Raw genomic sequence first — 16,721 nt, 5'->3', positions numbered from 1 at the left:
ATGCGCTGGGGTGTGGGAAGGGAACGGAAAGGGTGCGGGTCATTCGCTTCCTGTTCCAACGACCCGTGTGCATCGCTTCCCTTTTCAGCCTTTGGTGCCATCTGTGTTCGCAGCGTGTGATTTCAGTAAGAAATGGAGCCCGAGCTGCTTAGGATGTTGCTTGATGAAATGCGCTGGGGTGTGGGAAGGGAACGGAAAGGGTGCGGGTCATTCGCTTCCTGTTCCAACGACCCGTGGTGCATCGCTCCCTTTTCAGCCTTTGGTGCCATTGTGTTCGCAGCGTGTGATTTCAGTAAGAAATGGAGCCCGAGTGCTTAGGATTTGCTTGATGAACCAGGTGTACAGCCAGCGCTGCAAACAGGGAGTTGCAGCGCTGGCTGAGCTTTTAAGTGTAGACACCTGCTAAGTTGCAGCGCTGTAACCCCCTCACCAGCGCTGCAACTTGCAAGTGTAGACAAGGCCTTAGCCTTCAAACAGCCCCCAGGCCTCACCAAGCTGGGTATCCAAAGCAAGCTCCCCACAGACCAGGATACACCAACTCAAAGTGGAACAAGAACTTACCACAACAACAGATGCAAAACTTGCAGACATTTCTCCTCCCCCAAACACACCTTTCAAGATCGTGGAACTACACACGTTTATCACAATGTGGTGTACACATCAAATGCCCCAACAACTTGGGAGAAACCAGATAATCACTATGCTCTCAAATGAAACTTGCATAGAAAAATTATAAAAGACCAAAAACTCTATCACTCACGGGTAAACACTTTTCACTTTCAATATCTGTCCACAAAGGAAATCTGCAGAACATCTTCAAAAGGCAAGCCTGGGAACTTCAATTCATTACTCTGCTAGACATCAAAAACAATGGATTCAACATGGACATTGGTTTTATGGCTCTTTACAACAGTTTGTAACACCCTCCTCCCCGCCTACTCAACTGTAACTGCCCACTTCAAATCCGTTATGCATACCAAACTAACCCTCAAATGACCACTTTAAATGCCTCTTGTGTTCTGCCATAAAGTTTACCAATCTATCCCAACTTGAATTTAGGTCAGACACACTGATTTCCTTCCCCAGACCCAAAGAGCTCTGTGCAGCTCAAAAGTTTGTATGTTCCACCAACTGAAGTTAATCCAATTAAAAAAAATTTTTTTTTTTACCTCACCTGCCTTCTCACTCTCATAGTTGAAATTTAACATGAAAAAACATCAGGCAATTCAAAGTTATGTTTTCGAAAGCACTTGTATCTCACCTCCTCTTTCTGTAAACTCTAATTTTTAGGACTGTTGATTAATCAGAATTAATTCATGCGATTCACTAAAAAAAAATTAAATTGCAATAAAAAAAGTATCACAATTAATCACAGTTTTAATCACACTGTTAAACAATAAAATACCAATTGAAATTTATTAAATGTTTTTGGATGGTTCTTCTACGTTTTTGAATATATTGATTTCAATTACAACACAGAATACAGAAGTGTCCAGTGCTCACTTATTATTTTTATTACAAATATTTGTACTGTAAAATGAGAAACAAGGGTATTTTTCAATGCACCTCATACAATTCCATAATGCAATTTCTTTATTGTGAAAGTGCAGCTTACAAATGTAGATTTTTGTTTTTGTTACGTAACTGCACTCAAAAACAAAACGTAAAACTTTAGAGCCTACAAGTCCCACTCAGTCCTACTTTTTGTTCAGCCAATCTCTAAGACAAACAAGTTTGTTTACATTTACAGGAGATAATACTGCCTGCTTCTTATTTAAAATGTCACCTGAAAGTGAGAACAGGCATTCATATGGCACTGTGTAGCCATCATTGCAAGGTATTTACATGCCAGATATGCTAAACATTCATATGCTCCTTCATGCTTTGGCCACCATTCCAGAGGACATGCTTCCATGCGGATGACGCTCATTAAAAAAATAGTCCATTAATTAAATTTGTGACTGAACTTCTTTGGGGAGAATAGTATGTCTCCTGCTCTGTTTTACCCGCATTGTGCTACATATTTCATGTTATAGGTGTTTCAGATGATGACTCAGCACATGTTTATTTTAAGAACCCTTTCACTGCAGATTTGACAAAATGCAAAGAAGATACCATTGTGAGATTTTTAAAGATAGCTACAGCACTTGACCCAAGAACCTGAAATGCCTTCCAAAATCTGAGAGAGATGAGGTGTGGAAACTACAGAATGAAAACCACCAAAAAAGAAAATCAACTGTCTGCAGCTGACATCTGACTCAGATGATGAAAGTGAAACGTGTAGTTCTGTAGTACTTTGGATGGTTATTGAGCAGAACCCCTCGTTAGCATGGATGCATGTCTTTTGGAATGATGGTTGAAGAATGAAGGGACATATGAATCTTTAAGATATCTGGCACATTGCGACACCGGCTAAAACAGTGCCATGTGAACACCTGTTCTCACTTTCAGGTGCCATTGTAAACAGGAAGTGGGCAGTATTATCTCCTGTAAATGTAAACAAACTTCTTTGTCTGAGCCATTGACTGAAACAGGACTGAGTGAACTTGTAGGCTTTAAAGTTTTACATTGTTTTATTTTTTAATGCAGTTTTTTTTTGTACATAATTCTACATTTGTAAGTTCAACTTTAATGATAAAGAGATTGTAGTACAGTACCTGTATGAGCTAAATTGAAAAATAATATTTCTTTTGTTTTTATAGTGCAAATATCAAGTAATAAAAAATATAAAGTGAGCACTGTACACTTTGTGTTCTGTGTTGTAATTGAAATCAATATATTTGAAGATGTAGAAAACATCCAAAATATTTAAATAGATGGGACTCTATTATTAACAGTGCAATTAATTGCGCAATTAATCGAGATTTTTTTAAATCATGTGATTAATCATGATTAATGTTTTTAATTGCTTGCCAGCCCTACTAATTTTGTATTTCTTTATTTTTGGAGATGCAACACTTCAGATGTTAATATACTTTCTCCCTTTAATTCACAAATGTCCAATTTTAAGTCTTACTGATCAGGTATCCTCAATAATTGCCTGTAGCATGTGAGTTCTATAAGTTAAGCATGTCATTTAATAATCATACTCCTTTTGTTGATTTTGAAGGCCAACTTCTACACTCAGTTATCTGCATACAACCCCTGTTTTAGAATGAATACTTTTTTTCCTGTGTACTTATTTTGTTGCTCTTTTGACTGGGAGGTCGACAGTCAAAGTTCAGCGCTGGTTTGATGACAGTGTGAAGGTCGTCATCTTTCACTTACGAGGAGGCCGTGAAATGGCTGATGAACCTACAATTGTATTAACAGAACGTTGCTCTGCAGATGCCATGCACGAGAGAGAAAGAGATTGGGCAATGGAGGGCAGAATTAGGTCCTAACTTTGCTTTTTTTTTTTTTTAATACATCAAGTGCCACTCTAAGTGTATATGGTGGAGGAAAGGATATATATGAACATCTAAGTAGGCCTCTCTTTCATTTCTATCATTGATCTTCTTACTATTGTCTTTTCTAAAGAAAGCACTCCTTGTATCAGAACCCCTCATTCACAAGTGCGCCTGCTCATTTCATTGCCCTTCTCTGAGCCTTATTTCTTGCATTTTTAGATGAGAACACGCCGTAGAGATCTATTCTGACACGGCATCAAAAGAAAAAAAGCAACTGGCGGTCATAAGCATAAATCTTACCTTTGTATACACCTGAATGTACATACGCAAACACATTACAAGCAATTCAATGGGGGCTTTAGTCGCACACAGCATAAGGAAAGTACCCTTAACGTTAAGTGCCCCATGTAAACCAGACTGCTGCTCAGTACAGGCCATGGCGCCGCTCTTCACCACGGCAGGGGCCGGGCAGCCATCGGCCGGAGACGCGCCCCACACCCCGCCGGGCACCGGCCCCGCTCACCGCCGCCCCGCGGCCGCACGGACCTGGGCCTGGGGTTAACAGCCGCCGCGGGCACCGCGCGACCCCCCGCGATACTCACCAGAGTAAGGGCGGCCCGGGTGGCCTGTATCTTCCTCTTGCTCACGGCTCGGACCGTGGCTCTGACCACCGAGGAGGCCATTCCGCCCCTCAGCCCCGTCCTCTCCCGTTGTCCATGGGCACGGGGCAGTGCGTTCTACTTTGCCTCCAGTGTCATGGCGGCCGGAATGTGACGTCATCGCTGCGCGCCAGGCAGGTTGAGGTGCGTGATGACGGAAGAGGGGAGCGTTTCCGGAAGCGCTGCCCGGACGGGCTCGTGCGGGACTTCAGGCGCTTCCGCCTCGAGTCGGCACAATGAAGAGGGAGCAATAACCGGAAGAGCTGAGGGTGAGTGTCGTGCTCGGGGCCGCGGCCCCTCCGCGGCTTTGGGGCTCCAGGGCGCGCGCGCCTGACCCCCCTCCCCGCGGTGACCGCGGAGCAGCTTCCCCCCCACCCCGCCGCAGCCTGCGGCCCGTCCCGTCTCGCTGCCCCGCGGCTCCTGGCGCTGCACGGGGAACCCCGGGCCGGGCCCCTGAGTTCCTGCCAGCTCCTCGCCCCCCGCTGCTGGCCCGGCCGCTCGACCCCAGCGGGCGGTAGTTGTGCGCTGCGGGGCCCGGCTCGCGGCCCCTCGCGCCGCCCGCTAGGCGGCCTCGCGGGGTCGGCTGTTCGCAGCGCGGGGCTGGCGTGTCCCCCGTCCTTGCTGGAGCCCGTCAGGTCCTGCGGGGGTGGGAGGGTGGAGAGTCAACCCAAGCGCGGGCGCACCCTGCTAGGAAGGCAGCAGCGGCTTGACAGCTCAGCCTCGTGATTCGTGCTACTGTGGGGCAAATTCCTCCTGTACTTTAACGCTGAGCGTCCTCCCTGCGTGTGGTGCATTTCATAATCTCCCCTGGGTGCTGGGTGTGTATTTGGGTTTTTCTGGGGCTATTATAAAACATGTTGCTAGATGATAGAATACAGACTAACACGGAGCTACTCTGAAACCTGTTACTAATATATACTTGCATAGCTGATTCTTTGTTAATCTGTGGAGTGTGTGGAAAGTTATTTTGAAGGGTGTAAAACTCTCCTTTACCCAAGTATCAGAACAGTAGCCGTGTTAGTCTGGATCTGTGAAAAGCAACAAAGAGTCCTGTGGCACCTTATAGACTAACAGAAGTATTGGAGCATAAGCTTTTGTGGGTGAATACCCACTTTGTCAGACACATGGGACCCATGAAAGCTCATGCTCCAATATATCTGTTAGTCTATAAGATGCCACAGGACTCTTTGCTGCTCTTTAGCCAGTAGCCTGGGTCAGTTGTGGAGTGCCACATAGGGTGACCAGATGTCCTGATTTTATAGGGGCAGTCCCGATATTTGGGGCTTAGTGTTATATAGATGCCTATTATCCCCCACCCCCGTCCAAATTTTTCACACTTGCTGTCTGGTCACCCTAGCACTACAACACTGTGTAATCACGGATTTAGTACCAGTACACCCATCTAGGTAGTCACCTAATTTATTATGTCTTAATTTTAAGTGCAACATCTGTGTGGTTTAGACCACTTCATTTGAAAATAACCTATTTTATTTATATAAAATTTCATAAAATATGAGAGAATTCAAAACTTTGTGTTGGATGTACACAGGTACTTAGGTACCCAACGATGCAGGTGTAGGGCCTAGTAGGATTTATGAAAGCACTTCAGCAGGTTAGTTACTGAAGTCCCAATTAAGAAGCTAACTCAGGGTACATCTGCAGTGTGATAGAAGACCCACAGCTGCTGTTGCAGCTCAGCCTGCAAGGGTCTGAAATTGCAGTGTACACAAGCGGGAGGAGGGGCCTCAGAGCTCAGGTTCCAGCCTGGACATCTGTACTGAAATGTATAGCCCTGCAGCCTAAACTCTGCAAGCCTGACTTAGCTGAGCTAGGTTCTGTGAGTTAGTGCCGCAGGATTTTTTTTTATTGCAATGTAGACATAACGTTAGGTGCCTCATTGGATTTTTCAAAAGTGCCTGTCTGCATCTTTTAGGTGTCTATATATACCTTTGTACATCTAGCCTTTTCTTCCTCTACATATGTGCTGCTATATCTAAATCTAATAGCTTTCAGATGGGTGACATGTTTTGTTTACTCATGTCTGGGTTTAGCCCTTCAAAGTGTTGTCTTAAATTTGAGTTACAGCTTCCGGGGGGTAGGGGAAGGAGGGGTGATGATGGCAGGCAAAGTTCAGTTTCAAATTAACTTAGTAGTATTGCTCTGATACAGAATAAAGAAATACAGTAAAAAGAAAATGCAAATGCTTGACATTTAGTGATATAGATCTTATTTGTGGATTTATCACCAAAAGCAAAGGGGTGGTGATGTGGGAAATGGATAGGTCAAAACAAAAAAGTTTTGATTGCTAATTTGAAAAAAAAACATTTTGTTCTAAAATGAATGCTGAAATAAAATGTGTCATCATGTCAAAAAAATCTTTTTTAGTTAAAACTACTTACCATATTTGCAAATAGTTTTGATGCCCTGATAAATTCATATTTTGACAAATTTACTACTTGCAGGGGGAAAGAAATTTCTCAGCTCTAGTCTTTATATGGTGTGCAAGGTGTACTGAGGAAAACCACGAGTTACTCATTTCCTGAACCTGTTAGGTTTTTATTCCTCTTTAATCTGTTGTTAAACAATTGATTATTTAAAATTATTTTTTTTTCCAGGTGCAATTTATTATATTGAAAATCAATTACAATGGGAGATGCTGCAAAACCTTGCTTTGCCAAAAGAACAAAGGAGAGGGGAGTTTTAGAGGAAGAAGAATTGAAGAGGAACCCTTTACAACATGATTACCACCCCATGAAGGATTACAGACATGGCAAAAAAATAGATATGGGCTTTCAGAAGAAAAAGGGAACACAAGGTCACTGTGGAAACACTCCCAGAAAAGGACCACATAGTATTCTGAGTAGTTCAAATTCTTTTAAAAACATGGGTCACAACCAAGGGGTTAGGATAAATGATACCCAAAAAGACCAGATTAAGAAGTGGATATCCGATGACCATCGTGGCAATTCAGACAGCTCGAGAGAGTACAAATCTACAATTCGGATTCCTGTGATTAACAGGACAAGAAAAGACTCTTTTCATGAGGTTGAAGGTGCAGGAAGCAGAAATGTCAGAAGACAGCTTCAGAAAGACTTAAATGAAGAAATGTCAGACACACAGAAAGGAAACTTTGGTAATGAACACATTTTTTTACAAAGTTTTAAAGTAAAATGGATTACTGTGTGCATGTCTGGAAAGTACAACTTTAAGGTTCACTGTTAATGCAAAAAACTAAATAAAATGATTTCTGTTCCTTAGCACGTCTATCTTGCAAAGTATGACTGTACTCAGTGGTAGCATTTTAAGCAATATTGTTGCAATATATGATACAAAGATGGTTTTTATAAACTGGTCATACTATGAAACCATCTTGTTGGTTTGGGAGGTGAATTACTTTATAAACTTTAGACAAGTATATAACAACAAGTGTGATGTCCCAGTCTGCAACTTTAATATTCTGCTTTTTTCCAAGATACAGCTTGATATAAATCTCTCCAATTTATAGTTGTTGTTGAAGAAGTTGCACAAGTGATTGACATTACTTGCTGCAAGGCCATATGGTAAACTTGTTCAGTAAATTAGCTAAAAAAAGTGAAAAGGAAGTGGGACTAAGACAACATGGAAAATAGCTAACTTAATATGTTATCTTCTTATGCAGGTAACTTCTATACACGTTTCAATCTGTAACTTTAAAATAAAACTATAAAAGCCTTACACTATTGTGCAAAATAGGAAGGTGTCATGGGGGGAGGGGCTTATTCTGATTTGAATAAGAACTTTTCCGCTAACAGGAGAGAAGAATAAGATCAACACTTTAGAGACATATTCACCAATCTTGGCATAAAGTGTTATCCTGATAGCGTAGTGACCCTCAAGTAGAGAAGCACTAAATTGGATGGTGAGACACTGTAAACTACATGTTTAGAAAGGTTTTAGTTTTTTAAAAAGACTCACTTGTCTCTGTTCTTCCCCTGCTGCCTCTCCCTGGCCCAAAAATCATAGAATCGGAAGGGAGCTCAGAAGGTTATCTAATCCAACCCGTTGCTCAAAGCAGGACCAATTCCCAGACAGATTTTTACCCCAGTTTTCTAAATGGCCTACTCAAGGATTGAACTCTCAACCCTGGGTTTAACAGGCCAGTGCTGAAACCACTGAGCTATTCTAAGGAGTGTATTTGTTTTTTTCCTTATGCTAAACCTTGTAAAGTTTAACTATGCTGATGACTGCTATCTAGATGTTGTCTTTTGTTAAATTTCCTTGATGTGAAGATTTGCAGTGCCTTTGCGCAGTGCTAGTGAGTGAGAATTAGAATAGCTTGATGAAAGGGGAATTTTGTTAAATTGGTATATGATAGCATTTTGTCTCTGGAGATATAAATGAGGTGACTGGCAATATTAGAACGTAAGAGTGGCCATATTGGGTTAAACAAATGGTCTGTCTAGCCCAGGATCCTGTCTTCCAACAAGTGGCCGGTAACCAGGTGCTACAGAGGGAATGAACAGAGCAGGGCTATTACTGAGCGATCCATCCCCTATCCTCCAGTTCCAACTTCTGGCAGTGAGATGTTTATGGACACCCGGAGCCTGGAGTTGTGTCCCTGACCATTTTCGCTAATGGCCATTGATGGACCTATTCTTCCTAAACCTACCTAATTCTTTTTGGAACCCAATTATACTCTTGCCTTTCGCAACGTCCTCTGATGAGTTCCACAGGTTGACTGCGTTGTGAGAAGAAATACTTCCTTATGGTTGTTTTAAACCTGCTGCCTTATTTTCATCGTGTGACTTCTAGTTCTTGGGGTATGTGAAGGGGTAAATAAGACTTCCTAATTCACTTTCTTCACACGATTCATGGCTTTATAGACCTCTCTCATATCCTCACTTACTACTTCAGTATAAGCAAGATGAAAGATAACGAATACAGATATTGAGAGGGTTTAATGAGGTGCTAGTAAGAGAGAAATGGAACAGTAATGGAAGAACTAAAGAGATGAAAATATGGAAGAAAATGAGAAGTGAAGAAGTAAAGGCCATTTGACATTTACCAGGCTGATTAGGAACATTGCTACAGAAAAATTCAAAAGAGAATTCTTTGAGTTGTTGAGGTTGTGTGTGGGAGGGAGAAGGGATGGTATTTTTGTTTTTTTCATTTAAATCGGATATTTGTCTTCTATCCTTTTACTGAAACTGTCTTCCAAATATTTCAAGAAAAATAATACTTATACCATAAAACAAATGCATGTCAGGGGTTCTCAAACTGGGGGTTGTGACCCCACTGGGTGTCGCAAGGTGGTTACAAGGGAGTCATGAGCTGTCAGCTCGGTGGGGCTGACCTCCCCAAGCCCCCATTTTTAATTTATAGGGAGGGATCACAGTCAGAGGCTTGCTGTGTGAAAGGGGTCACCAATATAAAAAGTTTGAAAACCGCTGGCATAAGTTATCTGTGTCAAATTGTTTCCTGTATGAAAGCTTTAAATATGGCAGTGGCAAAGCTACAGCACTTCAGTGTAGACATTTGCTGCAGCGATGAAAGGGGTTCTCACATCTCTGTTGTTAATCCACCTCCCTGGGAAGCAGAAGCTAGATCAAGAGAAGAATTCTTCCGTTGACCTACTGTTGTCTACTCCAGGGGTTAGATCAGCATAGCCACATCTCCCAGGGGTATGGATTTTTCACACTCCTGAGAGACATAGCTACTCCGATCTAAGTTTCCAGCATAGACCAGCCCTTGGTTGTCCTTAATGAGTTTTTATTACATCTCCCCATCTCTTCAACTCCTTCACTCAGTCAACTGCCATGGAACCTCTGGCTCCCATGTTCCATCTGGTAGCTTCTCAAGCACTGTGTCTGTCTTTTACTAGAGGGGCTGTTGTTTGCCTCATTGCGGTTGGCTAAGCAGAACTGAACTGATGGCAACCCATAATGAATAAGTGAACCAGGTTTCAAGATTGAAGCTTAATCTAGGGCACTAAGGGTATGTCTGTACAGCCAAAGAAGCCCTGCGGCAGCAAGTCTCAGAGCCCAGTTCAATTGACCCAAGCTGTTGCTACGGGGCTAAAAATAGCAGTGTAGATTTTTCCATTCAGGCTGGAACCTGGGCACTGAAACCAAGCAAGGCGGTGGATCACAGAACCTGGGTTCCAGGCCAAGCAAGAACATCTACACTGCTCTTTTTAGCCCCATAGTGTGAGTTTGTGTCAGTTGCCCTGGGCTTTGTGACTTGCTGGATTTTTTTTTTTTTGCATTGTAGATGTATCTTTAGCCTTTTGGTGGCCTCTTATGGAAATTCATAGCTTATATTTGTGTCTCCTCTTGTACTTCATAGATACTGAATGAGTATGCAAATTTAAATATACTGGATAAGTGGGAGTATGCAGATGAACTCACTGTATTAGAGTTTCTATCCATTAAGTAGTCATTTCAGACCAAGTGATAAGAGGATAGAATATTCAGACTGTGAGAGATGTGGTGATGTAAGCTTTCTTGTTTCACTTTTAAGAACTAAAGGAAAGATAATACAGTGAAGACATAGGATGAGTTGCTTTTTATGCTCTGTTTAAATACTTAGTCTACCATTTATTTGGTCTCAACTAATATTATAGCTATCAAGTAATGATAGGAGTTTTTACTCACTTTGCATTTTGTTTTATAAACAGCTATTTCAGTGCTCACAAAATTTAGTATTAACATCTGATGAGCAGCAGAATTCCATGCATTGTCACTTATTTGATTTCCAAATTTTATTAATCAGAGCATTTATATTGATCATGGAGAGGGAGAGTTCTGTAAGAGCATAACGACAGGACTATTGCAGAGCTGAAATGTTTTACTGCCATTAGCTAGAGAGTCAGTATGAAAGAATGACAGGGAAGGGGTGACACTGAGTAAGTCAAAGTGGGGAAAAGTCAATTAGACTTCGTTCTCTACCTTTTTGCTACTAGGACTTCTATCAGAGTATTGTCTGAGCCTAGACCCTGCTTGCTCATTCTCTTTTAGTATCAGCTTCTAGCTGGTAGGTACCAGATGAATTTGAAGGACACATCACTAGCCTGCTGCTGGTAGGGAGAAAACGCATACTCTGCCCAGCCTTGTTGCAGCTATATGGAGATCGGGTCTCTGCTCCTCTAGCCTTACTCCAGCCTCTTGTCTGCTGCAAGAATGGTGGGTTGTGCAGGTCTGCTTTTGGGTGCTGAGTTATACTTGCAGTCTCTGGTCATAGCTTTCTCTAAATGGCAGCTGAGTGAAATTTACATTATTCTTGTCAGTTACACTGCTGCCAGGATTCTGAACAGTGGCATTGAAGCTACATACATGGTGATAAAGCAGGACTCCCAAAAAGATTAGAAACTTAAGATTTTGTTGTTTTAAAGTTGAGCAGAAACTGATGGTTTAGACCTCCTGCTTCCTAGGAATATTTCCTACTTGCTACTGGCATGAGGGTGGTTAGATTTTTCCAAGTTTTGACTTATTTATTGGCTGTTGAGAGGCTTCTAAACAAATCTCGCATTAATGAATTCTTAGAGTAGCTGGAACTATTGTTTATTTTCAAACTGTGATTCACATCCTCTTTAGGAGTGTGTAAAAGTCTTCTGGCCCCTCTCCCATCACTTTCTCCAGGATTTTAAGTTTTTAAAAAAGTTTTTAGCCCAGGATGTAAACAGATGCAGTATTATCTTCCTGAGTTTGCAGGTACAGGGCTCTGTTGCTGGTAGCTTTACCAAGCTATAGAAGAGTGACACTAACAAGGCTGTGATCAGTTTCATGACTGTCTGTCAGAACCTTGAGAGTCAGAGTTTGAAAACTCCCTTGAACTGAATGAATAGATATTTTGACCAGGTGAGTGGACTGAATGAAGCTAGAGAGCTACTGGCTTGTTTTCTTGAGAGGAAAGAGAGGAAAGGTGGCCGCTAAGCTGCTGTTGAATTCACAGGCTCTGAAGCTTAAGGAGCAGGGTGGGTTTCAGAGCCCAAGCTCCAGCCAGAGCCACAACTTCAAAATGCTGTCTAACACAGGTAGTTTTTAGAATGCTAGTGTGAGTCCTGCTAGCCCAAGATTGTCAACGTGAGCTGAGAGATTCACTTTTCCTTGATCCAAAATGCTGCATAGACATATCCTTAGCCATTGGGCTAATTTGTCAATGAGCAGCTGGGAAATGAGTGTTTTTATACTGCTGTTGGAGGAAAGCTATGAACAGCAGATGCAGGCACTGGATTTATTCACTTAGGAGGAATATCTTTTTTTTAAAAAAAAAGTTGAGAGATGAGTAAAATACTAGAGACTTGTCTTTCCCAGCTATTGCAATGGACTGAAGGAAGACTGAAGTTATTGGGGAGAGATGGAATTGCAGAGGACAGAGACAGGCATTTTTTTCAATTTCAGGAGTTAAAAAGCAGAAGACAACTGCTAGACAGAAGCTGATATGGTATTCCTTTCATCACCTTGAAATCTCATTTGCATTGTTTCAGTTAAAAGTAGTTTGAGATGCTATATATGCTGACTCTCCCTGCCATTTTTGTGGTTTCACAATCAAACGTTTGGGTTTGTTTTAATTTTTCCTCTTGCTGGGGATGGCCTACACAAATGGGAAGATAGCTCGACAAAGTGCTATCAAATGCCCAAATAAATTGAAAAAAAAAATCCCAATTTTTTCACCCCTAGTAATTTTAGGGGTTCTTTATAGCATCGTTAATTTTTAAAAAAGTAGAATACGAAAGTTGACAGTGCCTCTTGAAAGATACGGGGTTCAAGGGCAACCTTCTTAAATATCAGAGCATGAATTCTCTTTCTGCTTGTTGGAGTTGGCATCTAAAAATCAATACAGAAAAAAATCTGATGCCGGTGGAAGGATTTCAGAGTAAGAAAGATTTTCAAAAGCACTTGGAAGAGCCCATTGTTCCGGCAACTTTATTTAGGTGCCTAAACTAGAGGTGAGCTGTAATCCAGGCTCTCATTTGAAAATCTGGGCGGTACTTACTCATTCCTGCTGGAGCCAAAGATCACTTGTGTTTTGTATTTGTACACTTTGGACCCAGTAACTACTGTTGCAAAAATGCTGATAAAGCTGTTCGCAAAGCATAGATAGCATATTTACACCTAGACTTCTGCCACAAGCTTAGCTGTAAACACAACAGATTTATCATACTGTCTATTTTGCAAGGCTTCATTGTATTTAGATAAGTACATCCATTTTTACACAAGTGGATTACTTTGTGGAGGTGAAAAAGGGGCTTTGCTTCCATTTTCCGAGCTGCTAAAAAGGATCACTGTCTTGATTTTAATTTGCTATTTTAATTGTCTCTAGATAATCATAGCCGATATACTGGTACAGTTGAAGAATGGGTCACACCACAAGAACAATCAGCTTTCATTTCTGGGTATAAAACAAATAATGTTGCTATAGTATCTTGACATTAGGGCTATACTTTACATGGGAGTAAGAAAAGGGACTTTTGGGGGGAAATCTGCACTGTGTCTTATATACATGATTCAATAAAATGTCCATATACTTCTGTAGCTGCCTATGACATGACGCGTGCACTATTTACTGCCTGGGTATAATTTAGGTATAGTCATGTCATTTTCTTAGGTACTTCAGAATACCGAAGTATCAAAATTCCTATATTAAAATATTCAGGTTCAGAAGTGGGGTTTCATCCAGTGTCAGTAATTCTGTAGGGATAGCATGTCATCTCATCTTAATCCCTTAGAACTTGAGAGTCTTAAACTGACCACAGAACCTGCTGCAATTAGCGTTAACCAGTGGTGATCAAACAAGAATTTCTAAATAGCGTTACTGACTTTTTGTGGGTCAGACTGTTGGTTGATACTTCAGAGGTCATTCTCCAATAGCCGGTAAAAGTCAAAACAAACATACCTTAGGATATAGTATGAATATGCACCACCGGGGAGTGGGAGGTATTGCAGTTGTCAGAGAAGATGACTTGCACAGGAGAGAAAAGGAAAAAGTGTGACAAATAGATAATCTTGTTTGCCTTTTTTTAGTGCATTAATTTAACTCTCCATTCTGTTGTGTGCCCTGAAATGATGTTACAGTATATTTGTTCTGATAACTCTTTAAGAAATGAAGAAACATAGGAAACCAAGGAGATCAAGAAGGACAGAAAAAGAGGAGTATGATCAAGATGACTATGTGGAAGGCCTGGTTATAGATGAGTCAATGCTGTCAGTGAAGGAACTACTAGGGTTGCAGCAGGCTGAAGAGCGATTAAAGAGAGACTGCATTTACAGACTAAAGAAGGTGACAACGCTCTCTTTGTATATACGGTATTTGCATATTTTATCACATAAAGGTTTTAATCTGTGAATTGAAGATCAAAGGCTTGCCCTTTTACTGAAGAATTCCACTTTATTAAGCTAAAGGGTCTGTTAGTGATCCAATCCATAAAATTTTAACAAATTGGGTTTTCAGTTGCTGGAAATGAATAAAAAGAATTAATATACCTTTGTTTTTGACTACATTTAGTATTTGAATTTCCAAGTATCTATGTGAATTTCAAATAGGTTGGCCCTAAGAATGGGGTTCGGTAGGGTTGCCACTCATCCAGGTTGTACCCAGACAGTCTGTTTTTTGGTGTCTGTGTCCGGGTGCCATTTAGGGTTGCTAGGTGCCTGATTTTCGACCAGGAAGTCTGGTCAAAAAGGGGACCTGGCAACCCTAAATGGCACCCAAACCAAAAGTTCAGTTACCGCGGAGTGGGGGGAGGTGCCAGGTCATGCTAGCCTCTGCTCAGCTGGGGCCACCTCCTACCTGATGTCAGGTTCCTGGAGACAATCCAGCAAGTGATGGGGAGGAGAGGAGAGGAGCCAGCGATGCTGATAGGGACTGGGGGAGCAGAGGCAGAGAAGGGGGTGGGCCTAGGGGAAGAGGTGGAGCAGGTCCTAGGCCTCAGGGGTCTGGTTACCAGCAATTATAAAGGTGGCAATCCTAGGGCTAGGAAAGAGGGAGGGTGTATTTTTGGACTTGGCAGATGGGTGAAATGAAGGTAACATCTTTCTGTATCTTAGTCAATAAATTATCTCAATTTTAGCGTCCTCGAAACTACCCAACAGCCAAATATACTTGCAAATTGTGTGATGCTTTGATTGAGTCAGTGACATTTGCTCATAAGCACGTTAAAGAGAAGAAGCACAAAAAAAACATAAAGGTGAGTTAATGACACTCTTACAAATCCATGCTTTATATTTTTTAAGTATTGTTGTCTTGCTAATGATGATGCAATTATGTTAGCCCTGAAGTCTTGCCTTGTTCTTACCATGCTTAATATTCTGCTAGTGTTATATAGAATGCTTCTCTACATAATGTCTACCAATGTCCATCGACATTGGTAAAAGCAACAAATATATGTAATTTGAGACTTTTTTCCAGCATACAGTGAACTCTGGACTGCTTCTAGGATACTACTGATATCTCCTAATAACTATACATTAAATGAAAGCTCCTTTTAATGATAATTCAGTATTATTGTGTAAGTCATAACTTCTAAAGTTTTGTAATAAAAAGCTCCAACAACTTAACCTTATTTATTGTTCATCAGTTGTGTAATAGTATAATGTATCTGCTCTCTTCTTAATATGTCATTTACTGGTGTTCTGACAGCTATAATATATTTGATTTAAAATGAGTTGGTAAGAATGAATTTAAAAATTTTAATTGCCATTTTCTAAACAGTCTAGATAAAATGAAAAGGTTGTTGAATACTCCAGTGTTGGAGAATATATATCAATAATTAAAATAACAGTTTATATTTATATTTATTTAAAACTATTGTCAGCATAACTGCACTTGACATTTTATTATTACCGAAAGAAACTCCTGCTGCTCCTGCCCCCCTTCCCCGTCTTTGCCCCAGAAGACAAAAGGAATTGAAAGGCTTGTACAGGGTTTCCCTTTTGTCTTCAACTTCATTATCCCATACCACTCCTTATAAGGAGAGCAATATTTTTCTATCCTTTTATATAGGTGTATGGATTTTTGTAAATTATTGAAACCTTGTGTAGTCTCTAACTCTATCTAGATAGATGATATACAATGATTCTTTCTACCTACCCTGGTTTCTCTAGATCTTAATTGTGTCCTAACACATCAGCTGTTTGAAACTGCTTACTAGCTCCATAATATAGATGGGCAGACAGAAATGTTCATGGTGGTAGTTTGTGTGTACCCACCCCTACCTCATTAAAGCAATTGAAGAGAGTAATTTAAATATGTTAAAATATGGTTGTTCTTGAAGGAAAAGCAAGAAGAAGAACTGCTGACTGCCCTGCCTCCACCAATACCTTCCCAGATACAAGCTATTGGTGTTGCCATTGAAAACGTAGTGCAAGAGATTGGCTTAAATAACGAGGATTTGGAACAAAGACTCAAAATTAAAACAGCGATGGAAGATTTATTGCACCAACAATTGCCAGGTATAATTCTGCCATTTGGTTTGATTGTCAAATATACTAAAAAGAAAAAATATCTTTCTCCACAAGAGTTATCTTCATCTCTAAGATTTTGACAAGTTGTGCCACTAATATAATCTGATTTTGTCAGTATGTTCTGCTTGGTGACGTAGTGCCAACATTTTGGCCTGAAGGTTGCTCTAAATTACATCAACTGCCACTGACTTAGTGGCTGGGAATCAAAAGGTCTTAGAGGAGGCCCAAGCCAT

At 41.0% G+C, this 16,721-nt stretch overlaps 2 protein-coding genes across 2 annotated transcripts in view; one reads left to right on the top strand and one right to left on the bottom strand.

Moving 5' to 3' along the window:
- Positions 1 to 4,179, bottom strand: part of LOC116837970 (iron-sulfur cluster assembly 1 homolog, mitochondrial) — a 21,805-nt gene extending 17,626 nt beyond the window's left edge. Inside the window, exon 1 of the mRNA XM_032802917.2 lies at positions 3,992 to 4,179. Within this exon, the coding sequence (XP_032658808.1) occupies positions 3,992 to 4,072 (81 nt within the window). The 5' untranslated portion in view covers positions 4,073 to 4,179. The remainder of the gene's footprint in view (positions 1 to 3,991) is intronic.
- A 15-nt stretch (positions 4,180 to 4,194) lies between these two features.
- The window catches only part of TUT7 (terminal uridylyl transferase 7), a 49,828-nt gene continuing 37,301 nt past the window's right edge, over positions 4,195 to 16,721 (top strand). The window contains exons 1-5 of the mRNA XM_075067495.1: positions 4,195 to 4,317; positions 6,664 to 7,181; positions 14,127 to 14,305; positions 15,096 to 15,212; positions 16,299 to 16,476. Coding sequence (XP_074923596.1) covers positions 6,695 to 7,181; positions 14,127 to 14,305; positions 15,096 to 15,212; positions 16,299 to 16,476 — 961 coding nt within the window. The 5' untranslated portion in view covers positions 4,195 to 4,317; positions 6,664 to 6,694. The remainder of the gene's footprint in view (positions 4,318 to 6,663; positions 7,182 to 14,126; positions 14,306 to 15,095; positions 15,213 to 16,298; positions 16,477 to 16,721) is intronic.

Source organism: Chelonoidis abingdonii, chromosome 6 (genome assembly GCF_003597395.2).
Source record: "Chelonoidis abingdonii isolate Lonesome George chromosome 6, CheloAbing_2.0, whole genome shotgun sequence".
NCBI lineage: Eukaryota > Metazoa > Chordata > Testudines > Testudinidae > Chelonoidis > Chelonoidis abingdonii.
This window is presented reverse-complemented; position numbering and strand designations above follow the sequence as displayed.